Raw genomic sequence first — 26614 nt, forward strand, 5'->3', positions numbered from 1 at the left:
GAAAGCAGAAGTACACAAGAGCATGCAGGGAATACCCCCCAACACTTCATCTGTACTATTCCAGTCTTTAGGTCCATAACTGTTCAACAATGTGTTTGGCTTTGTATGTTAACTCTCTTTTTAGCCACCAGGTTCTGGATGCCAGCAAGATGCTGACCAGGCTTCCCTGGACAGACGACCCCATCAATGTGTACTGGAGCTCCGCTTCCTCAGAGCCCCCACCCTACTAGGGAAAGAGAGAGGCAGGCTGGGAGTATGGATCGACCAGTCAACGCCCATGTTCAGCGGGGAAGCAATTACAGAAGCCAGACCTTCCACCCTCTGCAACCCACAAAGACCCTGGATCCATACTCCCAGAGAGAGAGAGAATGGGAAGGCTATCAGAGGTGGGGATGGGATATGGAGATCGGGTTGTGGGAATTGTGCGGAATTGTACCCCTTTTATTCTATGGTTTTGTTAATGTCTCCTTTCTTAAATAAATAAAAAAAAGAATATTGAGGAAATAAATTCCGGTTGTATGACAAAAAAAAAAAAAAAAAGAAGAAGAAGAAGAAGAAACAATACCATCGACCATAGGAAGCAGATCTCTCTACTTTTCAGCCAAACAACAAAAATATTTCTGTGCACATCTTTTATCTGTACCTGCACAATGAGAAAAGAATTCACCATAGACAACCCTGGAAAGTCAACTTCACATTCTTCAAGTTGACTTGTTTTTCAGTCTGCTTAATGTCCCCTCTTTTTTTCCCCTTGTTAACCACTGATTTCCAGATTTTTTTTTACATGAAGTGATGAAATTATTATATTTTCCTGAAAAAATATTATTGTTACCTCAGCACCACATATACATGATGCAAACATTTTACCAACTTGCAGAATTAAAAAAAAACAAAAAACCCTGAGCTCTTTTTCTTTCTGTAGGCTGTTCAGTGATTGGATTTGGAATTTGGAATGTAATGATGGAAAATGGGTTTGAAACAGACTAGGTAAGAATGGAGGTTCCTTTTCTCAATAAATCTTTTTCTTCTTTTTTTCCTTGATAAGAATTTGGAAACTGACTTTTCAATATTGCCAGAATCCAAGTTTATAAACCTCTGAATTACTTTGGTAGTTTATACATGTGTGTGAGCACATGTATAAAATGAGAAGAAGAGAGGATGGGAGGGGTGAGGGAGATGTAGACAGAGATGGGTAAGTCATGGAAAAGTGAGAAGTGAAATAGTTGACAATTGTCTTTCCAGATAATCACTTCACACTCTTTCTTCTTGTATTATACTCTGAAAAGCAGACTACACAATGGAATTTCTTGATTTTTCTCTTTTTAGCTTAATTAGAGAAATTCAGGGTTCTTTCAAGGGACTAGAGGAAATGAAAGAGATTAGAATCTCACACTTGTAAGGTCAACTCATGTTGAGAAGATCTAATCTTTAAATGTGTACTTTACATAAATCTCCATTTCTTAACTTGGAAGTCATTATATACTTTAGCATTTTCCCCTTAACAATATGACTTATGGTGGTTCTAGGGATTGAACCTGGGACTTTGGAGCCTCAGGCATGAGAGTCTGTTTGCATAACCATTATGCTATCTACCCTCCGCCTAATAGCTTTCTGTGTACTAACCACAGGGTAGTGCATGGTTCCTTGTGATACCCTTTTTATTCCTCTGTTAGCAGTAGCTGTTATATTATCTCTAATTATCTGTTTTCTTTGTGTCTTGAAGCTGAGGCCTTGCACCACTGAGAGAGTAATTGCCCTGAAACCAGGCTGCCTTTTTTATTCAGATAGAGAAAGAAAGAGCAGAAGAGATACCACAAAACCAGGGCATGTACCCTACACGGTGAGACCCATCTCTTCCCCTTATTCAAATCTTTCTTCAAGTTACCTTGAATGTTTCTTCTTGCTGGGACCTTGACTGATTTGTCCCATCTGAAATTTATTTTTTAAGAAAAGATACTAAAGTGGTACAGGAGATGGCACAACATGTAATGTGTCAAACTTGCATCCATAAGGTCTCAAGTTTGACCCAAGAGGAGAGGAGAGGGGAGGGGAGGGGAGGGGAGGGGAGGGGAGGGGAGGGGAGGGGAGGGGAGGGGAGGGGAGGGGAGGGGAGAGGAGAGGAGAGGAGAGGAGAGGAGAGGAGAGGAGAGGAGAGGAGAGGAGAGGAGAGGAGAGGAGAGGAGAGGAGAGGAGAGGAGAGGAGAGGAGAGGAGAGGAGAGGAGAGGAGACTGGTGTGCTGTTTCACTGCTTGTGAAGCTTTCTCTCTGCAGCTAGGAACTTGGGGATTGAACCCAGGTCCTTATTCAAGGTATTGTTCATGTTCTACTGCTTTCACCAACACCCAGTCCCTAGGAAAGTCTTTTAAAAATAATGAAAGTTACTATATATATATATATATATATATGTATATGTTAGTTTTATACATATTATCATAATATTACGAAAAGACACATTAATTTGGTAACACATTATTTACTGTCATCTCTTGCCTAGGTCATTTAACAAGTGGCCTCATTTAGTAAGAAATCAGAGTACACGTAAACCATGTGACACCATATTTATAAACAGAATAATAGAAGCAGGCAGAATTCAACATGGACTAGCACATAAGTATATGCATTGATAAGTTTACATATTAATTGTCACGTTTCTAAATGCTCACTTAAAAATACATTAAGTGGCAACCTTAAATAGATTATGAATCACAAAAGGATACTTTGGGTTTGCCTTAAAAATGTCCAGTTCCAATATCAAGTCAGAAATTACTTCAGTGGCTCAAACAACTTAAATAGAAGTGAAGACGATCTCTTAGAGAATCATTCTAAATGATTCAACAAGTAACTTGTGACAGTAAGACTCTATCATTAAAGAAATAGGTGAAAACATGGAATTCAACTTCCATGAAATAATAATAGAAATAGAAGGCTATTTCTTAATGAATGTATTTTATAAACTGTACCCATTTACATAAATGAAATTATCACTTAATAGATAAATAATTGTGGCTAACATGACATTTAATTATGTCAGGAATATTTCTAAAGACCAAGGACATAGCTGCTTTCAATGAACCCTTGTGTTTGATAGCAAGAACTCAGTGAAAGCACAGAAGACAGAGAAGGAGGGACTCTGTGGATGTTAGAGCAATGGTCTAGTCTCTTTTCTATGTGCTTTCACTTTATCTCTATCTCTCTTACTCATAAATAAATAGTTATGTAAGGAAGAAATCTTTAATAGTGGGACTCTTGCAAGCCCTAAAAACACCTGAAAATTATTTCCCATTGGAAAAAGGAAGCTCAACTAGCTCATTTTTTCCTCCCCAATATACATCCTTATTGAATTTTGACTCATTGGCAATAGTTAGAATTAGTGTTAGGGTTAAGGTTAATGTTAGGTATAGAGTCAGGGACTAGGGATAAGGTTAAAGTTAGGGGGTAAAGGTCTTCAAGGGCATGGCCATATGTTTCTTCTTTCCTTGTTATGTGGTTTCTCCTCAGTTGACATCCCCACTGCTTTACTGTCTCCAGCTTTAGTCAACATTGTTTTGTATCTTTTTCTCAGGATTCCTAGTTAGTAACTTTTTAACAGACAAGTTGGGATTATTTTGGTCAATACTGAATTCCTCTCGTCTGCATTCTAAATCCATAAATTACAAGTAATTATGTAATGGGGTCTCTGAGGAAGAGAGTTCTGAGAACACTTTTTCATGAATTGCATGTTCACTAATCTGTTAAAATATAAGTTGTGGTGAGCAATGTCACACTTGATGCTACAGTTTGGTCTCTGAATGAATGCATTGGTATTGGTAAATGCGGGGAGGAGGCTAACTTCATAAATCAGGGGAGGTGTAAAATTACATATTTTTCCCCTCTCAGTATCAGAGAAACAGCTGAGGTTTGAAATTCTAATTATCTTGCACGATGACATTTGACATTTTTTCAATGTTAAATAGGTCAATAAAACCTTAAAATAGATCTAATGAAATATAAAACATTTTAATTAAAGAATTGATTCAGCTTATCATTGGAAAAAATAAGATCTTTATCATCCCATTTTCACATATATTACCATTATATTTAAAGAAAATAAATACTGATATTAAATGCTTGGTATGATGCCTGATATTTTAACTCAAAGTGTCCTTTGGTGAATCACAAAACATTTCAGATATGGCAAGCAATCAAGAGAAAAAGTACTTGTGTGTTCCATTCTGTAATTCTAACAACCCACCTTTTTTTCCCAAGTTGCCAACTGCAGGATTAAAGACAGAAGAACAAATAAGAAATTTTAGAGGGTTGAAAATGACCTAGTAAAATTAAGTAATAACAATGATGCCATTTACAGTTCAGAAAATGCTAAAATGCTAATGAGAGCATCAAAATAAATTCATTCAAGATAGAAATACATATCAACAAGTGGACTTGATAAAAGCTTTAGAGTCTTCAACAAATTAAAAAATATATGATCATTACCAAACTTTTAACTAAATGGAAGAAGACTAGGAAATGTGTCTCAAGAAATTCAACAAAATTATATTTCTCAATGAAAGTATTTTATAAAGTACTGACTTACATAAATGTAATTATCACTTAATAAATAACTGTGTCTATCTTTAATTATGTAATTTAATTATATAATTAAACTATTAGTTTTAATTGTGCTTTTGATTTCATCTACTGGAGAGTGACATGCATCGAAAAATTTACATATATATATATATATATATATATATATATATATATATTACCTTAAGAAGCAGGTTTGCACTTTACTGTTGGTCATTAGTAAAATAAAATAAAATAAAATAAAATAAAATAGAACAGGCACATACTACCCAGGCAAAAGATTCAATGGTATAGACAAAATTGACAAGCGATAGCAAAAATAATAAGAACTTGATATTGAATTTTGTCACCAAATCTAGCTAAACAAAAATGACTTAAGAGGTAGCAAATAATATCACTTGAAAATGAAAAGAAGAAATGGCAAAGTCATGACACATTTATTTCTTTTCATTCTTAAGTGAATTTCTGAACATTTGCATGCAAAAATATTCTGATTTAGTGACAGTTTCCTTACCACATATATCTTCCTTCCTGAGCTCAATCTCAAAACATAAATACACTAAATATGATTTTTTTTTTTTACCTGGTGTATGTGTGTTTCGAAGATACAAGCACATCCTAAATATCACATCTACTAGAATAGACAATACACTGGAATATCCATTTGTAGCAAAATCGATCTTTACTTTATTAAAGTATTTAATGATAGAGTTAAACATAGGACATGATTTATCCTAGGAAAGTAGAACTATTAAAAAATATAATCTAACAATCATAAAGCAAATATGTGTAAGAAAGATGAAATATAATTATGGGTGAAAACCTCCTGGAAAAGCATTGGTGCTTCACTGAAAGGGAAGTAAATCTCGAAAAACACCAGAGGAAGCCAGGCACCAGGCTCTCATCTGAGAGAGAAGAGGAAAAACAGAAGGACACTTGGAAGCTGTAATAGGTACAGGTGTGACTTAGAAAGTGAAGACATGACTATAGGAAAAAGAGTTTCTGCATAAACACACATCCCCATCAGACACCTAGGTAGAGAAATAAATTGACTAGAAAGAAGAGACAAGGACAATTTAGGCTTTTTCCCCCCCTGCTTCAATGTGTTTTGGCAAAGCTTCATGCTTATTGTAATGGCTATCTAGATATAAATGAGATAACGTTGATTATAATAGAATATAAATGAAATTTACAGGGAGTTTATTTTGAAAGCTTACAATATTTGGGGCCTATCTGGAATAGGATGACAACAAAAAGACTTCGATAAGTAGAGGAGATATATTCTACATTAAGAGTTCTCTTTTTCTTCTGATGGAGATGTGCCTCAATAGGAAAAAAAAAAAAATAAAATGAAAGAAAGAAAGAAAAAAGAGAGCTCAATTTATCTTATATTTAATACCTTTATTTTAAATGTATTTTTAATTATTAATTACTGGATAGAGATAGAGAGAAATTGAGAGGGAAGGAGGAGACACACAGGGAAGGAGACAGAGAGACACCTGCAGCCCTGCTTCACCACTTGTGAAGTGTTTCCCCTGCTGGTGGGGACCAGGAGCTTGAACCCAGTTCCTTGCATGCACTAGTGTGTGTGCTTAACCAATTGCACCACCACCTGGCCCTGAGAGCTCAATTTATAAAACCATATCATATAAAATAAAAATTTAAAAATAAGCCAAAAATACATCTGATCTTGTTGAAAAGAAAAATCACTATAGTTCTTTGAGTTAATGCTGAATCAGATATTAAATGCCAATTACTAGGCCTTATATTGGACCTACACTAATGTTCTTTCCCCAAAAAAAAAAAAAAACAATTCTATAGCACATTACTTATTAAGAAAAAATTGGACATGTTATATATTCTGAAAAAAACTAGAATATGATTATGCTATCAATTTTGATAATCTTATGAAAACATTAAATATCTATTTCTAAAACTACTAATGGGCAGAAGTTTCATAAATTTGCTTTCATTCTATTTCAATAGTGAAACAGTTCACACATTCCTTGTGGGACTACTGCTAGATATGAAATTTAAACATGTGTGTGTAACCAGGGCCTCACACACACACATAATTGCACCATTACTGTGCTGCTTTATTCTCTTCTTTTTTTTTTTAAATTTTTATTTATAAAATACCTGAAATAGACTTACAAGCTTTTTCCAAAATGGAGACCCCAAATCTTCATCCACAATATTCTTGCTTTTAAGTTCATGATTATTCAGCAATTTGTTCTGCTTTATATCTTAACTTTTTTTTCAGCCACAGGTTCCAGATGCTACCATGATGCCAGCATGACTTACCTGGGCAGAGGACCCCACCATGTGTCTTGGAGCCCCGCCTCCCCAGATCCCTTCCCTACTAGGGAAAGAGAAAGATTAACTGGGAGTATGGATCAACCTGCCAACACCCAGGTTCAGCGGGGAAGCAAGCACAGAAGCCAGACCTTTCACCTTCTGCACCCCATAATGACCCTGCTTTTAAACTCAGATAAAGGGACAGAGAAAGAAGGAGAGATGCCAAGCACCGGAACTTCCCTTATTTCCATGCCAACTCCTATGTTGTGTCAGCTCTCAAACTTGGGCTACACACATGGCAAGGCACATATTCTCCCTGCAAGCTGCCTTGTCCCTGGAGTCTTAACTGTTGTTTTAAAATATCATCGTACTCATTTTTAGGTATGTCTCGTGACATAAGTCATACATGGGATGTTTGAATAAATTATTTCAGGTGATTTTAATCCTTATATTTAAATTACTTTTAGTTTACTGTTGTCTTGTGTTATTCAGGAGATGAATTCCTCTGAGTTTGTGAGAATAAGGCTTGTAGAATATTCCAGCAAGTACAAGGAAGGCTGTGTGAATTCCTTTTATACCAAGATCGATAACTATCTGAATTGGACAGATTAAATTAGCCACAGGCTGGTTTGGAGGCCGGAGGATAGATGGACAGATTCAGCTAGTTTCTTGTAAAAAGTGTTTGTTAAGGTTTCAAAGAGAAAAAAAAAGTAGAAAGAAAAAGGCACTAAAATGCAAAGGTAAACATTCTACTTTAAAGTGATAGAGACAAATGGCCTTCTACAGCACAAACCTTTTTAAAGACGGTATAGATCATCTGCATTATGTTTTTGTGTTGCCTGTGAAAAGGATTTGTGGAGAAAGGCACTACTTGAAATTCAGTTCCAATATCATGTTGGCTAAAAAAGCCGTGCTTCCTCATAAATCCAACCAAATACACTGACATTTTCAGAGTGCATCTGATACATTTCAATAATTAATTCTTAAGTCAAGAAAGAGTCAAGAAATCAGATGAAGAAGCACAGTAGGCTAAAAATTGCCAGTGGGAAGGGAAATAATAATAATAAAAAAGAACAGAACACAATCACAGATAGAACCTTTTCAAGCTGAAAAGAGGTCAGTGGGAGACCATTGGGAACAGGGATGAAGCTTCAGGGTTTGTTTTTTTTTTAAATTTTTTTTATGATTGTTATTTACATAAACCACCCAGAGAGTAACGTGAGCAGCTCAGACTCTATAGGAACTGGTAAACTCAGGGAAAGGAACATGTAATCACATAGTAGGAGGAACTAAATCAATGAAGTATGTATATAACGAGCAGATGGAAGGAAAATCTTAGAAAACGTATTTTCTAATTAAAACACATTTGTGATATGACAACACTGAACAGGGGCTTAGCAAGTGCCCTAACAAACCTGGTTTTCTACCTAGAGCTGATCTCTGTCCTTGTATTCGAGTGTCACAGGGCTGCTTACTGGAACAGTATAGCTACATTAGTAGTAGAGGATTTTTTTTTAAAATGTGGAGACATCAATTTAAGATAAAAAATTTCAGAAGGCTATAGTTTCTATTGAGTGACACTAATGTAATTAAAGGAACTGTTATGAAATGTTCATTTTTCTTGTCTCAGGTGGTATTACTTTTTAAAATTTCTGCTTCCACATACATAATCTCAGAAACTTCACTAACTGCAATGAAAATAAAATGTATAGTTTCACTGATAACTACTTTAAATATTAATTTAACTTAATTGATCATCTATTTTTTTAACATTCCATCTTGTGGTTTTAGTATGGAAAGACGTTACCAGAGTACTACAGTTAATGACTCAGCAATATTTATATATATATATATATATATTTTTTTTGTCATTTTATTTATTTATCTTCCCTTTTGTTGCCCTTTTTTTTTATTGTTGTTGTAGTTGATGTCGTCGTTGTTGGATAGGTCAGAGAGAAATGGAGAGAGGAGGGGAAGACAGAGAGGGGGAGAGAAAGATAGACACCTGCAGATCTGCTTCACCACCTGTGAAGCGACTCCCCTGCAGGTGGGGAGCCGGGGGCTCGAACTGGGATCCTCATGCCGGTCCTTGCGCTTAGCGCCACCTGCACTTAACCCGCTGCTCCCTATATTGGTTTTTTAATAGTCTCATTAAAGACATATATACATACACATATGCATATATATGCATATATATTAATGTATATTATTTAAAACATGTTTATTTCCTGATGAAATATCCACTGAAAATAAAAGAATACTGATCAGTCAAAAGTTACCTCACTTCCCATTGTATATATACCTGACATCAGCCCAGAAAACTGCCTTGTGGTTATTGGGTCTGAGTTAAAGTTTTGGCTTAAATTTCTAAGAAAGTAATTTCAAGACTAAATAAAAAAGGGAGAAATTGTGGGAGGCAGGGCTATGGAGTAGCAGCAGCTGTGTTTTTTCTCCTCTTCTCTCCTGGGTCAAATAGGAATAACAAAGGAAATTATCTGGGACCTCAAGAAGATAGGACTAGAATGATTTCAGGAGCCCACCAAATCACTGGTGAGTCCAATTACATGTGGCTTGTGGCAGAGAGGAGCCTAGGGAGAAATTAAGTGGCTGGTAACAGTCCTACAGTTTACCAGTTGAGACACCACCTCCAGGCTGAAGGGAGGAGAGGACTCCCCTAAGACTCACCAAATGCAACTTGAGGCTCCATTGCTACTGCCCTCAGAAGCTGGAGCAGCAGGGGGAAGGCCCTGTGCTGACACCAGGGGACAGAGAACTAACCAGGAAACTCAGGAGAATTATACCTCCCTGGCTTAGCCATGGGGCTGTGAGAGTCTCTTTGCATAACCACTATGCCCCACCCTGCTTTATACCTTGGTCAGGAGTCAGTGATTAAGCTAAGAAGCTGTCAGTTTTCACAACTGTGAACCCTTTAATTACCTTACTTAAACACAAGTCAATTCAGGCAAAAGTGATCAGTAATTTGAAAAGTACTGAGAGAGGGACCTCAGAACATACTATATGGAATGGTTAAAACAACAAGAAAAAATACTGGAGAAATAAACCAGGACAAGAGTCCAGCTAAACCCCCCCCCCCCCAAAAGTTGAAGCACAAAAATAATGAGGTCAACATCCAAACACTAGTTAAGGAAATAATCACAGGAGTGAGTAAAGAGTTTGAAAGAACTGTCATCAGAAATGCAGAAACAACAAATGAGACTCTGGAAGAAAACACTAATTCTCTCAAAGTTATTAGAGAGCTGAAAGCTGAAATAGCTGAGCTAAGAACACAACTAGCTGAACAAGCTAAAACAGTATCAGAACAGGGTAACAAAATAGATGAACTCAAAACAGTAGGGAGCTAAATGAGGAGATAGATAAACTAGAATTACTGGACATTTTCAGAGTCATTCATCCCAAGAAGCTGGAATACACATTCTACTCAAGTCCACATGGGTCATTCTCAAGGATAGACCATATGTTAGGCCACAAAGACAGAATCAGCAAATCAAGAGCATTGAAATCATCCCAAGCATCTTCTCAAACCACAGTGGAATTAAACTAACACTTACCAATCAAAAGATTAGTAAGAGTACCAAAATGTGGAAGCTCAACAGTACACTACTTAACAACTACTGGGTCAAAGAGGAAGTAAAGAAATTAAAATGTTTCAAGAGGTCAGTGAAAATTAAGACACTCAGAAACATTAAAAGGGGGGGGCAGGTGGTGGTGCACCTGGTTAAACACATATTAGAGTGTGCAAGGACTCGGGTTCGAGTCCCTGGTCCCCACCTGCAGGGGGAAAGCTTCATGAGTGGAGAGGCAGTGCTGCAGTTGTCTCTCTGTCTCTCTCCCTATCACCCCCTTCCCTCTCAAAATCTGGCTGTCTTTAACCAATAAATAAATTTTTAAAAATTAAAAAAGAAAAAGAAAATGAAGGCTAAAAATATTTGTGACACATTTAAGGCAGTACTGAGAGGGAAGTTCATAGCCATACAAGCACACATTAGAAAACAAGAAAAAGCACAAATAAACAGCCTGATTGCATATCTTAAAGACCCAGAAGAAGAACAAAAGAACCCTAAAGTAACCAGAAGGACAGAAATCACTAAAGGTAGGGCAGAAATAAATAACACTAAAAAAAAGAAAACCATACAAAAGATCAACAAAAGTAAATGTTGGTTCTTTGAAAGAGTGAACAAAATTGAAAAACCTTTATCCAGACTCACAAAACAAAAAAGGCAGAAGACCCAAATAAAATGGATCGTAAATGAAAGAGGAGATATCACAACAGACACCGCAGAAATTTAACATCATGTGTGACTTCTATGAACAACTATATGCCACCATACTACAGGACCTGGAAGAAATGGATGATTTCCTAGATACCTACCAACTTCCAAAATTAAATAAAGAGGAACTAGATAATATGAACAGGCCCATCACAGCTAATGAAATTGAAACAGTTATCAACCTTCCCAAGAATAAAAGTTCTGGACCAGATGGTTTTACAAATGAATTCTACAGAACCTTCAAAGAACTAATATCTCTACTTTTAAAAGTCTTTCAGAAGATTGAAGACACTGGAATACTCCCTTCCAGCTTCTAGGAAGCCAACATCACTTTGATACCAAAAGCAGATAGGGACAGGCAATACAATAAGGTGTCAGGCTACAAAATTAACATACAAAAGTCAGTGGCATTCCTCTATGCAAACACTAAGTTAGAAGTTGAAATCCAGAAATCAATTCCTTTTACTATAGCAACAAAAACAATAAAATATCTAAGAATAAACGTAACCAAAGAAGTGAAAGACTTGTATAATGAAAAGTATGAGTCACTACTCAAGGAAACTGAAAAAGACACAAAGAAGTAGAAAGATAGTCCATGTTCATGGGTTGGAAGAATTAACATCATCAAAATGAATATACTATCCAGAGCCATCTACAAATTTAATGCTATCCCCATCAAGATCCCAAGCACATTTTTTAGGAGAATAGAACAAATGCTACAAATGTTTATCTAGAACCAGAAAAGACCTAGAATTGCCAAAACAATTTTGAGAAGAAAGAACAGAACTGTACGCATCACATTCCCAGATCTCAAATTGTATTATAGGGCCATTGTCATCAAAACTGCTTGATAGTGGAACATGAATAGACACACTGACCAGTGGAAAAGAACTGAGAGCCCAGCAGTGAGCCCCCACACTAATGGACATCTAATCTTTGACAAAGGGGCCCAGACTATTAAATGGGGAAAGCAGAGTCTCTTCAACAAATGGTGTTGGAAACAATGGGTTGAAACATGCAGAAGAATGAAACTGAACCACTATATTTCACCAAAAACAAAAGTAAATTCCAAGTGGATCAAGGACTTGGATGTTAGATCATAAACTATCAGCTACTTAGAGGAAAATATTGGCAGAACTCTTTTCTGCACAAATTTTAAAGAAATCTTCAATGAAGCGAATCCATTTACAAAGAAGACTAAGGCAAGTATAAACCTATGAGACTACATCAAATTAAAAAAGCTTCTGCACAGCAAAAAAAAACCTACTACCCAAACCAAGAGACCCCTCACAGAATGGGCGAAGATCTTTACATGCCATTTATCAGACAAGAGGCTAATAACCAAAATATACAAAGAGCTTGCCAAACTTAACAACAAGAAAACAAATAACCCCATCCCAAAATGGGGAGAGGATATGGATAGACTATTCACCACAGAAGAGACCCAAAAGACCAAGAAACACATGAAAAAATGCTCCAAATCTTTGATTGTCAGAGAATTGCAAATAAAGGCAATAATGAGATACCATTTCACTCCTGTAAGAATGCCATACATCAGAAAAGGTAGCAGCAGCAAATGGAGTGGTTGTGGGGTCAAAGGAACCCTCCTGAACTGTGGGTGGGAATGTAAATTGGTCCAACCTCTGTGGAGAACAGTGTGGAGAACTCTCAAAAGGCTAGAAATGGACCTACCCTATGATCCTGCAATTCCTCTCCTGGAGATATATCCTAAGGAACACAACACACCCATCCAAAAAGATCTGTGTACACATATGTTCTTGGCAGCACAATTTGTAATAGCCAAAACCTGGAAGCAACCCAGGTGTTCAACAAAGATGCGTGGCTGAGCAAGTTGTGGTATATATACACAATGGAATACTACTCAGCTATTAAAAACAGTGACCTCCTGCCTTTGGAGTATTACACCAAAGTAAAAGACTCTGGGGTGGGTGGGTGGGGAGAATACAGGTCCATGAAAAATGATGAATGAAATAGTGGGGGTTGTATTGCTAAATGGGAATCTGGGGAATGTTATGCATGTAAAAAAAAAAAAAAAGAAGTAGAAACGCAAAGCAGAAATTGACTGAGTTTGGAGTATGGCACCAAAGTAAGAAAGCAGAAGTATACTAGAGTTTGCAGTGAGTACCTCCCTAATACTTCCTCTCCACTTTTCCAAGCTTTGGGTCCATGATTGCTCAACAATTTGTTTGGCTTTGTATGTTAACTCTCTTTTCAGTCACCAGGTTCCAGGCGTCATCAGGATGCCGGCCAGACTTCCCTGGATTGAAGACACCACCAATGTGTCCTGGAGCTCAGCTTCCCCAGAGACCCATCCTACTAGGGAAAGAGAGAGGCAGACTGGGAGTATGGACCGACCAGTCAACGCCCATGTTCAGCGAGGAAGCAATTACAGAAGCCAGACCTTCTACCTTCTGCAACCCTCAATGACCCTGGGTCCATGCTCCCAGAGGGATAGAGAATGGGAAAGCTATCGGGGGAGGGGGTGGGATATGGAAAAAAAAAAAAAGAGTTACTGTTTGTACAGACGCTTAGTCCTGTGAACCCTGTTGGCTAAATAAATGTAGTAGTCATTGGAAGGAAGAATTTTTTTTTCTATTTATAGAAATAGCTTAAGCCGGGGAAACAGCATAATGGATGACTGTGCAAAAAACTTTTGGCCTTGTACCCCTCCTACCCTATGGTTTTGTTAATTAATCCTTTCTTAAATAAAAAAAAAAAAAAAAAAAAAAAACTTTTGGCCTGAGACTTGAAAGTCTCAGGTTCAATCCCCAGCCCCACCATAAGCCAAAGCTGAGCAGTGCTCTGGTCTTTCTGTATTTCTGTCTTATTAAATAAAAAAATTAAAAGAAAAAAAAAAAACAGTGACCTCACCATTTTCAGCCGATCCTGGATGGACCTTGAAAAAATCATGTTAAGTGAAACAAGTCAGAAACAGAAGGATGAATATAGGATGATCTCACTCTCAGGCAGAAGTTGGAAAACAAGATCAGAAGAGAAAACACAAGTAGAACCGGAAATGGAATTGGCATATTGCAGCAAAGTAAAGACTCTGGGGTGGGTGAGGGGGAGAATACAGGTCCAAAAAGGATGACAGAGGAACTAGTGGGGCTTGTATTGCTATATGGAAAACTGGGAAATGTTATGCATATAAAAACTATCATACTTACTATCAAATGTAAAACATTAATTCCCCAATAAAGTAATAAAAAAAATAAAAGAATACTTTTACAGGTCTCCAACCAGACTCAGAAGCTTTGGTCAACAAGGAAGATAAATTAAAACATTTGTTTTATAACTTGTGATATTTCAGTGTGTTTTCCTGTAGCACTTCATATAGTCTGGTAATCAGAAATGAAAGTGTTAGATATCCCTTAAGAACTTGTTAGGAAACAGTATATGTAAAAGAAAGTGCTTTGCATTTAGAAAACCACTACATGATTCCTTATAATAAAAATGATTTCTGAAATAATAGTTTAGAATTATCTTTGTAAGATACAGGAGAGATTTTGGGAAAGTAAATTATATGTACCTGAGTACCAATTTAATTTCCAAGCAATTGAAAGCAAAACGTGCATTTTAAATGAGTGGATATGCAAGTATAGTAATAGCTTGAATAATATAAAGTAGTTGTGGCATAGATAAGAATATTTCCATACATAATATCATTTATTTGGCATCCAGCTAGTGAGTCATTTTATTTCATTATTTTAGGGAAAAAATAACCTAAAATATACAGGGGTAAATAACCTTGCACTTATCAACTAGTGGAATTTCAAAAATAGGAATAAGGAAGCTTTTGGATAAAATTATATCTCTCTAGAGAATAGAATAACATACCATATGCCTTGCATGGCCAAGTCAAATGACTAGAGAATTTCATCCAATCTTTGCTCAGGATTCCATTAATTCCAATAAAAGATTAAATAAATCTTGTAGTGTGGTTTGGCTAATGCATAGTAAATGATATCATCAATATGTATCTTAGTAAATAGATACTTGAGAGTTACATGGACATAGATGTGCCTCCCAATTTGTAGAAGAGCCGAAGATAACTCTTACACTGAACAAGACATCTTAATACTATTTTAAACCATGCCAAAAAAAAAAAGCTTGTGTTTATGAATATAAAGTTGAGAATATGTTTAAGGGTGAAAATATTTATTATTATCTGAAGAGAGAAATCAATCAGAGTTGAAAAACCGAGGAATTGGTAAAGATTCAAGGAAGTTGACTCCATGTAACTTATAAAATGGTGTGTGTGTGTGTTGTGGGGCGGTCCTTGTGCCACAAAATAACAATCAAAGGCAGTCAGATGATGTAGAAACATGTATCTCTTAAATATGTATGTTACTGCTATCTAAAAAAAAAAATTAGGGCATCTGGAGATAAACTGGTGCCCTGGTAACAGAAGTCACAATTAGTGTCTTGCATTTCTTTTAGTTACAAACAGAAAAAAAAAAAAGTAGTAACAAAAAAACATAGGCAGAAAAAATTTAAAAGCAATGCTTTTAAATATATAATGATAATGACAATAAAAAACACATTAGAATGAACTAGTACTTAAGCAAATACTTAAGCAAACCTTGTTAGAATTAGTGTTAGAAAGTATAAGTTACATGAGCTCCATATTATTAGGTAGACTGTACTGCAGCTGACTTATTATTACAAAGCAACTGAGCCAAAAGCTAACACAGCCCTCATTTCTGTCAGGCAGTGTAAAGTATGTAGATAAATAGGAAAGCAAGCTTGCCTAGTGGAAAAGTAAAACAGTGTACAAGTGAGTAGAAATAGTATATTGTATTTATACCTGTGTTGTTTTTTTTTTCAAAAAAGTACTACAACTTATTTTATAAAGTTCCTAAGGGAAAAGAAATGTTTCTAACTTGTTCATTCATTACAAGTAGATTCTAACTTTCTATATATGTGTTTATGTATCCATTGGTGGATTTTTTAAAATAATGAGATATTATTATTATTATTATTATTACTACTGTTATATCTATTTACTTGATTAAGACAGCCAGAAATGGAGAGGAAGGGGGTTTCAGAAAAGGAGAGAGACAGAGACACCTGCAGCACTGCTTCATCACTTGATGCCTTCCCTCCAAGTGGGGACTGGGGGCTTGAACCCTGGGGTTTTACACACTATACTATGTGTACTCAACCAAGTGCACAAAAACTGAATTTTTGACCCTGATTTAACTATATCTGGTTACTCGCCAACATCTAGTACTACTATGCATTACAGATTTGTGTTCAAGATAAAACTGACTGTTGCAGCTAAACCAATCTGCCATTCAAAGCATGAATGTTCTAGTCTTACAGCAGACATTAGGTCTCTTCTTTGTGTACGACTTTCTATAGCAAGTGAATAATAATTGTTTTGAATAAATTTAAGTCTCACATGTCACCAGAAATGACAATGAAAATTCACATTTTAACGTTTGATTTTTGATGTGCCTTTGTTTTTTTTTAATCGAGAATAGATCTTCTGCCTATAAAAGCTAATGTATTTTATTCCTATTTAGACAGTTGTTAAAACTTTATTTTTAATGCTTGCTCACCTGCAGCTATAAATGCTCTGATAGTTTAAATTAAAATAGTTTTTATCATCTTTCAGAATAAGAGCTCCCTGGCATCGTCCTTGACAATGAATTCAGTGTTCATTTTATTTGTACTTCCAATAATTCCACTGTAGTCTATTTCATTTCACAGTCACTTTATTATTCCCCCTTCAGTTACTTCTTTTTCCCTTTTTACTCAACTATATGCCCAGGTTAATTTGGTATATGCCATTCATATTTGGACAAACGACTGATGAAGCTAATGCATTTAAATGATTTTAAAAGAAATAAATGCTATCTAATTCATTTAAATATCATTAACACAAGGTATCTTTTAGTATATTCAGCTCTCTACATTTTTTTTTTTTTTTGCCTCCAGGGTTATCACTGGGGCTCGGTGCCCGCACCATGAATCCACTGCTCCTGGAGGTTATTTTTTCCCATTGTGTTGCCCTTGTTGTTGTCATTATTGTTATTGTTGCCATTGATGTTGTTTTTGGATAGGACAGAGAGAAATCGAGAGAGAGAGGGGGAAATAAAAAGGGGGAGAGAAAGATAAACACCTGCAGACCTGCTTCATCGCCTGTGAATCGACCCCCCTGCCAGTGGTTGAGCTGGAGGCTGGAACTGGGATCCTTACACTGGTCCTTGCACTTCATGCCATGTGTGCTTAACCTGCTGCACTACTGCCACAAAACAAAAGTAAAAAATATTGATGTCTAAGGGTTGGGTACTGGCAAAGGGGTTGAGTGCACAGTTTACTATGCACAAGGACTTGGGTTCAAGTCCCCAGTCCCCACTAGAATGAGAAAAGTTTCATGAGTGATGAAGCAGTGTTGCAAGTCTTTCTCTCTCCCTCTTTATTGGCCCCTTCCATCTCAATTTCATTCTATCTCTATCCAATAAATAAACAAATGAATAAAGTGTGTATTAAAATAGATGTTTATACATCAACTACTTTAAGATGACAGTTTCCTTTAAGCTTACATAGCACTTCAAAGTCACTGATTATCAGAGAGATGTAAATAAAAGCAGCAATGATATGTTACTTTACATCTGAGAGAATTTCATAGATTAGAAAGAACAGAAATAACAATTGCTGTAAGGAAAAAGGAATCTTTCTACACTACTGGTGGCAACGTAAATTGGTCCATCCATTATGGAAAACATTCTGGACATTTCTTAGAACTCCAGAAAGACCTACCCTGTGATTCAGCAATTTTTCTCCAGTGAATTTAGTGAAAGGGACGGGGGAGCTACCCAAAAAGATCTATGCACATCTATGTTCTTTACAGCATATTTCTAATAGCCCAAATTTAGAAGCAACCCAGATACCCAATAGTAGATAAATGGCTAAGAGACTGTGGTATGTGTATACTACTCAACTGTTAAGAATGATGACATCATTCCCTTTGCTTCAGCTTAGATGGGACATGGTGGAAAAAAATGTTAAAGGAGATTAAGCTAAAAAGAGAAGGACAACACTGAACAATCTTATTTACATAGTGGAAGCTAAAAACAAAGACCAAATGGGAAAACACAAAGTGGTACAGTGTGGACTCTGAGGAAGGGGTAGAAGGGAGAAAATGGAGAGGTCAGAGAGGTTCTAGTGCATGATGTCAGAAAAGGACTTAAGCTAGGATGAGTGTTCTGCAGACACCAACCTCACTGTAAATACTTAACTCCTTGATGAAATTATGTTAAAAATACATCATCAGGGGGCCGGGCGGTAGTGCAGTGGGTTAAGCCACATGGCCCAAAGTGCAATGATCCGGGTTCGAGTCCCCAGCTCCCCACCTTCAGGGGGGTTGCTTCACAAGTGGTGAAGCAGTTCTACAGATGTCTATCTTTCTCTCCCCCTCTCCGTCTCCCCACACCTCTCTATTTCTCTCTGTCCTATCTGGAAACAACAACATCAATAACAACAATAATAATAACCACCACGATAAAAACAAGGGCAACAAAAAGGAAAATAAATAAGTAAAATATTTAAAAATATGTCATCAAAAAGACAAAAGAGCCATTTTTACATGAAAGGTAAAGCAATTATGCTCTTTTAATATATTTAATACATAAGTCTGGTTAGTCAATGTTTATTAATAGAATATATAACCTGATAATACCAACTTCCATAACAATATGTTATTAAAAGTAAAGACTACATGATATCCTCTTTGGTAAAATTATGTTTCTGATTTTTTAGGATGAGTTTTACAGAAATCCCATGTAATCCCCTGAAACCAGGTTGAAAAAATATTCATTTATACTGCTATATATAATTTATTTCACATCAGCTAAACCATAGGCTTCTTCTATAAGGACACATTTTGGGTACTAAAGTGATCGTGAAAGTAGTGAGTTTAAAGCCTGGGGAGTCTTGGTAATCTTCAGAAGAAACACTGTCAACAACTGGCCAAGAGATACAGTGGCAAAAAATATATATAACTGGGGCCCTGGTCAGGAAAACCTAGGATTTCCCTATAGAGGCTATGAGTCTAGACCTCAAATAGATTCCTTCTTCCACTATCACTGGTCATTTCCATCAGGAACATCCTCATAGGTCCTATTGAGGGCCTTTCTAGGACCTTGTGGTCATTATAAAGCTGCAAAGGTGGGGAGTGCCCCACTTTCCAAAAGGAGGCTGGGTCAGCCTACTCTGCCACTCAAGGAAAACTGGTCCTGAAATGAGTGCAGCCTAGAATGTTCCCAGCTGTGACGTGAACTGTGAGCTCAGACTGGAAGGGACTAGGGGGATATACAGGCTTTTGTGCTAAACATGAATATATATATGGGCCATGGGTCAGATCAGTGTGGCAAACAATCAATTTTATTCATAGATTTCTGTCAAGTTTGGGAGCTGCTCTTTGCCCTAATACAGCTTTCTAGTTTTATTCTCCACTCTGACACTATCTTCCCCAGTAATATTTTTAGTCCACCTACGTTAGATGTCAAGCTCAAGCAAAGTTTACTGAAGTAAAGGCCCCTAGAAACATACCTAAAATAGACTTTCCTAGCTTCTTTCCACTCCAAGATCCCTATTCTTATCTGCTCTGTTCCTACTTTTGGTTCCTGTTTATTAAACATTTTGCCCTGCCTTAAAATTTACTGCCTTTTAGCTACCAAGTTAAAAATGTTATTATGATTCTATCCTGATTTCCCTAGGTCAGAAAGTATTTGCAATAATTTTTGAGTATAAAAAAAAAAACGCAACTAAAAAAACCCAAGCAACTAAATAAAACTTCTGTGTGTGTGTGTGTGTGTGTGTGTAAGAATATATTTTACCTACATATTAATTTAGTGCCTGGCTTTATAAGGAAGAAGTCATTTCTTGAATGAAGAGTATTTTTATTTATAAATTAAAAAATTTCAAGTTTTGATACATTTGAAATCACATAACAGAAACAGCTATGTCTATTTCTAGGGAAAGCTAGATTAGGATAAAAACAGATATTGTGTGTACCTCTTGTCCAGTTTCTATTTGTATATTTAAATTATCAAAAACTAATTCTCTATGTTGTGACTACATATTAATGGAATTCCCAAATTTTACTTAGGCAGCCAAGAGCTTTGACAGCCATTCTAAAAAATGAGGTCTAATAGACAAGAAGACAGACAATGACAACTTAGTGAGTGAGTGTTCAAGATAAACAGTGTTTTCACCTTGCATCCCTAAAAATATCATTTAATGAACCCAGTGTCCATTCTTTTTTTTTTTAATATTTATTTTATTTATTTATTCCCTTTTGTTGCCCTTGTTGTTTTATTGTTGTAGTTATTATTGTTGTTGTTGTTGTTGGATAGGACAGAGAGAAATGGAGAGAGGAGGGGAAGACAGAGAGGAGGAGAGAAAGATAGACACCTGCAGACCTGCTTCACCGCCTGTGAAGGGACTCCCCGGCAGGTGGGGAGCCAGGGTTCGAACCGGGATCCTTATGCCGGTCCTTGTGCTTTGCGCCACCTGTGCTTAACCCGCTGCGCTACAGCCCGACTCCCCACCCAGTGTCCATTCTATCTTTTAAAAAGTATTGCATAGAAAACTTTGGATTTTGTTCTGCCAATAAGTGATTTTTGCTTAGTTAGTGAGCTAAATTAATAGATTCTTTGAATTGTATGGTACATAAGTTATTGTTGATTTTAAAATAAAATAATTTCAACTGAGCTATAGTCAAGTCAAGCTATGAATTTTATATTCCATATTCCAAATACAATAAACTGGAACATAAAATTAGTTTGTACAGTTGTATGTCATGTTCAGCATGGTATTCTTTAAACACTGAAGTTATATTGAATTAAAATACAGTATGCCTCAACGGTGTGCTATTATTAATTTACATACACATAATCTATAGTTATCACTAAACATCCAATTCTGTACTTCACTTAATTTATCTCTTTACCAAATTCAGTCACTCTTTCCCCCTACCATTCTGCTAAGCATTAATTTGGTATTAGAGTCTAAATTTCTATTTTTGCTGTGTGTGTGATTCATTTGTTTTCTCTCTTTGTAGCACAAAATTAGTGAAATTCTCTTTTTCCATCTGACTCATTTTACTAAGTCTAACACCTCTAGGTTCTTCCATGTTGCTGCCAACTATAAGTTGGTTTGCTTGCTTGTTTATCTCGGAGTCACAGTCTCATCACTGAGCTCATTGCTCTCTAGCCTGTTTTCTGGAAGCAGAGAAACCACAGGACCAATGCTTCTCTTTCCAGACATCACGACACTACCTGTGTGGTGCCAGGTTTAAACCTGAGCCATGGGCATGGCAAAGTATGCACACTACCCTCTAAGCTATCTCTCTAAATACTTCATTTTTTAAAAGATATATTTTAAATTTTTTTATATTTCTTTCTTTTCCCTTTTGTTGCCCTTGTTTTTCTTTGTTGTTGTTGCTGTAGTTATTACTGTTGTTGTTATTGATGCCATTGTTGGATAGGACAGAGAGAAATGGAGAGAGGAGAGGAAGACAGAGAGGAGGAGAGAAAGACGGACACCTGCAGACCTGCTTCACGGCCTGTGAAGTGGCTCCCCTGCAGGTGGGGAGCTGGAAGCCTGAACCAGGATCCTTACTGAGGTCCTTGCGCTTTGCCCGCTGCTCTACCGTCCGACTCCCACACTTCATTTTTTATAGCTCACTAAACTTTAATTGTGTATATTACTATATATTTTTATCCAATTACTGATGCTAGGCATTTAGATTTATATTCTCTTAGCTATAGCAAATAAGAACATTTTATTATTGACAAAATATATTTAACACAAGTTTTCCTCATCCTTAGTTGATCAAACATATGAGACTTTCCAATTCAGTTATGAGGGTGGGTACTGCAATTTTAAACTATTTGATGAAGAAAAGATCTAATAAAGTTTCCAGTAATACAACTTATAATCTTTCTCTTAATTTTCACTTCTGTTCCATAATACATAATAAAAGTAGGGTTTTCTGGGCTAACATTGATAAAAAGCAGATTTACTATTTTAGGTTTCTGCTTTTGGGGTTGCAGTATTCAAACCAATAAAGAGCCATGAAATAAAAAGTGATTTTAAATTATTTAAATATCCAAAGTCATGTTTTAAATTCTACTTTAGTTTCCTGCTAAATATTTCCATTGTGTTCCTGAAAAGACTTTCAGTTCTCTCAAATCTATCTTTTATCTCCCTAATGTTTCTAGTAAAGCATTCTAAGGCAACCTACAATCATTTCTCCCTAGATTACTGCAATTTTCCAAACAATTCAACTTATTCCTGTATCACTCATAGTAATTTCTTCTAATTTGTTTTTCATGAAAGTCCAATATTCTCTCTCAAGGTATAAACATGAGACCATCCCACCATCTATATTCCTGATGCTTTGGGAAAAAATGCTTAATGACTTTTCACTACTTTTAAAATAGTTAAAAAAAAAAATCCTCTACAACAGAAACTTCAAAGCACGGCAAGGGATATTTTACAGATAAAATCCTCACAGCTGCACTAAAACACGGCCAAAATGGGCAAGTCCAGCAGAATCATAGGAGACAAAGTTAATATACAAAAATCAACTGCATCTCTGTGCATCATGAATCTAACAGCAACAGAAATTAAAAAAAAAACTCCAATCCCAATTACATAAAAATACTTTCTTTCTATAGATTTTGTAACAAAATTATTCAGTAACCAAAAAAGGTACAGGATTTGTACACTGAAAAAATATAACACATTAAAGAAAGACATTTAAGAACACCCACAGACAAATGGAAAGATACTTCAGACTCAAGAACTAGAAGAAAATATAGATTGTTGGACTGTCCATGATCTTAAAGCAATCCACTCAGTCGATGTCAGGCCTATCACATTTCAATGGAAATGTGATGGAAACAGATGGAAACAATCATAGAGTCCATACAGAACCACAAATGGTGCTCTAATAGCCAAAGTCGTCTTGAGAAACAAGAAAGCTAAGGTCATCACATGCATTGATTTCAACCTATAGTGGAAAAAACAATATATTCTTGGCATACAAATATGTATATAGATCAATGAAACACAATTGAGAGCACAGAATTCATAAATATATGATAATATTTTTTTACAGGGGAGCCAAGAATCTTCAGTGGGAAAAGTATAGTCTCATCAGCAAGTGGTAATTAGCAAATGACTATGTACCAAAAATGAAATGGGATTTCTGATTTACATAGTATACAAGTGATTTCAAAGTAAAGCGAGGGGGCTGAGTGGTGGCACACCCGGTTGAGCGCACATGTTACAGTGCACAAGGACCTGAGTTCAAGTCCCTGCTTCCCACCTGCAGGAGGAAGGCTTTGCGAGTGGTGGAGCAGTGGTGCAGGCGTCTCTCTATCTCTCTCCCTCTCTATCACCCCTGTCTCTCGATTTCTGGCTGTCTCTATCCAATAAATAAAGATAATAAAAATAATTTTAAAAATTAAAGGTTTGAATATAAGATCTGAAACAATAACATTCCTGGATGAAAACACGGGAGATAAACGAGCTTCTTATGTAGACAACAACTTTTTTTTTTATATTTATTTAATTTATTTATTCCCTTTTGTTGCCCTTGTTATTTTATTGTTGTAGTTATTATTGTTGTTGTCGTTGTTGTTGGATAGGACAGAGAGAAATGGAGAGAGGAGGGGAAGACAGAGAGGTGGAGAGAAAGATAGACACCTGCAGACCTGCTTCACCGCCTGTGAAGCGACTCCCCTGCAGGTGGGGAGCCGGGGTTCGAACCGGGATCCTTATGCCGGTCCTTGTGCTTTGCGCCACGAGACAACAACTTTTTAGAATGACTAACCACTTCTGTTTTTACCACTGTCCCTACTGATTCTCAAAAACATTGTATTGGCTATACTAGCTTTTTTTTTTTTTTTCCTGAGCCTGGAATCTGACATGCAGGTGGATCGAAGTTATTGTCTGGGGAGATAATGTCATAGCTGGAAAAAACACCAGAAAGCTGGATCAGGGAAGAGAGTAGCTCTCAAATATAAGAAGAGTGTATAAATATTGTTGACTGTAAACCGCATCAATTTGATGTGATCTGGGGCCCATATTGCCAGACTTTCCACCTTCTGCATCCCACAATAACTTTAGTTCCATACTCCCAGGGGGATATCAGGGGAGGGGATGGGATACAGAGTTCTGGTGGTGGAAATTGTGTAGAGTTATACCTCTCTTATCCTATGGTTTTGTCAGTGTTTCCTTTTTATTAGTAAAATAAATAATAATAATAATAATCAACATTGTATTGGCTTTCTTTTAGTCCCTGACTGCTACTCTCTTGGCTTTGGAAGTTCTTTTTTTTTTTTTTTTTTTTTCTATTTCCTACTTAGTTCTGACTAGTTTTCCAGATTACTTTTGATCATTTCTTCTGATAAATATTCTTCATATCCTGTATCTCATTGTTATATCATTCCATTGTTTCACATTAGTTAATGTCATCATATGTGTACAGGTGAACACTTAATTACTCTCCATATTTTATAATAACTAGCAATTACCAAGGTCCTTACTAATTCTGCATCGCCAAATCTATTGATTAATTCTTAATTCTCATCTAGCAACATCATTTAATTCAATTGAACAACTCTATTTTAATGTTTTCCTTTTTACACTAAAAACATATACCCATCACTGTTGTGTAAAATATAAAATATACTTTTTGTACTTTAACTGCTAGCCTTGTAACATTTATTTAGAAAATGGCCCGAAACATCCAACTAACTTCTATATTGATCATTTACTAAGTGTCATTTCTCTCTTTGCTGAAGAGTTTTTCTGTTTAAAAATTTGCAGGAAGCCACAAACCTTGGGATTTAATTACAGACATTCTAAACTCTCATACAGCATCTGTAGAGTAAGCAAATACCAATTTTACTAACATAATAGAATGGCATGAAGTAACTGAATGAATTGAGTCCCAGAAGATACTGCCTTCAGATAAAATGTGTTTAAACAGATTAAAACGTATTGCAATTACCTATTTATGATAGGAATGAGGTTGCAAACTTAAAGTAACAAGTTTTTCATTGATGTTCAAAGTTTTAATTAGTTTTGAGGGCAAATGAGTTATAAATAGTCAAATGTAAGGGCTGGATGGTGGCACACTTGGTTAAATGCACATAATATCATGCACAAGAGGGGCCAGGTGGTGGCAGCAAACTTGGTTGAGCAAACATGTAACAATGCACAAGTGGTGAAGCAGGGCTGCAGGTGTCTCTCTGTCTTTCTCCCCCTTTATCACCCCCTTCCCTCTCGATTCCTGGCTGTCTCTATCCAAAATAAATAAATAAAGATAATTAAAAAAAATACCATGCACAAGAACCCAGTTTGAGTTCTTACTCCCCACCTGCAGTGAGGACACTTCATGAGTGGGGAGGCAGATCTATAAGTGTCTTTCTCTCTCCTTCTCTATATCTTCCCACTCCTCTAAATTCCTCTGCTATGGAATTATAAATAAATAAGTAAATATAAAAAAGGAAAAACGGCTTCCTGGAACTATGAATTCGTAGTGCTGGCACCAAGCCCCTGTGATAACCCTGAGATAATAAATAAGGTCAAATGTTCCCAAGGAAGCTCAGACTTTTCTTTCTATTTATCTCACTATAAGTGATACTCTCTCTCACATGTAATAAGTAAAATAAATCCTTTTGAAAAACAATAGAGAACAAGTCTATTGGGGAAATATTTCCATCACTAATATGCCCACTAAGGTACTTCCAATTGAACTGTTCTTGACAACAGTATGTCATCATTCTACTTCCATATTTCACATAATTCTTTCTGGAGAGGGGAGTCTAAGTATTGAATAAATGATTTTAAAGCAATGCCTAAGGGAATTGTAACCTTGATTGTTCTGTCCTCTTTTGAAGCTTTAGTAGATTAAAAGCTTGAACACAGGCGTTAATTTGATTTAAAAACTGTAGCCCTAGGGAGTTGTGCGGTAGCAGAGAGTTAAGCACACGTGGCACGAAGCACAAGGACAAGGATAAGGATCCCAGTTCGAATCCCCAGTTCCCCACCTGCAGGAGAGTTACTTCACAGGCTGTGAAGCAGGTCTGCAGGTGTCTGTCTTTCTCTTCCCCCTCTCTGTCTTCCCCTCCTCTCTCCATTTCTCTCTGTCCTATCTAACAACAACGACAATAATAATAACTACAACAACAATAAATAAATAAATAAAACAAGGGCAACAAAAGGGAAAATAAGTAAATAAAATTAAATAAAAAACTGTAGCCCTAATTTTATTCACTATGTGAACTTAAAATTCTTCATTCATTCATTCACTTTCTTCATGGAAAAGAATGGGCATAGTAATGGCACTATCTCAAGCAGTTCAGTAATAATTAAGTTATAAAACATGTAAAACAGCTAGTGTCTAGTGAATA

At 36.3% G+C, this 26614-nt stretch overlaps 1 protein-coding gene across 4 annotated transcripts in view; it reads right to left on the bottom strand.

Annotated features, from left to right (window-relative positions):
* CADM2 (cell adhesion molecule 2) overlaps window positions 1-26614 on the bottom strand; it is a 1068981-nt gene that overhangs the window by 272768 nt on the left and 769599 nt on the right. For 2 of the 4 annotated variants that reach the window (XM_060172116.1, XM_060172114.1), the window contains exon 3: window positions 4232-4252. The exons of the other annotated variants lie outside the window; for them this stretch is intronic. In XM_060172116.1, coding sequence (XP_060028099.1) covers window positions 4232-4252 — 21 coding nt within the window. The remainder of the gene's footprint in view (window positions 1-4231; window positions 4253-26614) is intronic. 4 annotated transcript variants of the gene reach the window in all.

Source organism: Erinaceus europaeus, chromosome 14 (assembly GCF_950295315.1).
Source record: "Erinaceus europaeus chromosome 14, mEriEur2.1, whole genome shotgun sequence".
Lineage (NCBI taxonomy): Eukaryota > Metazoa > Chordata > Mammalia > Eulipotyphla > Erinaceidae > Erinaceus > Erinaceus europaeus.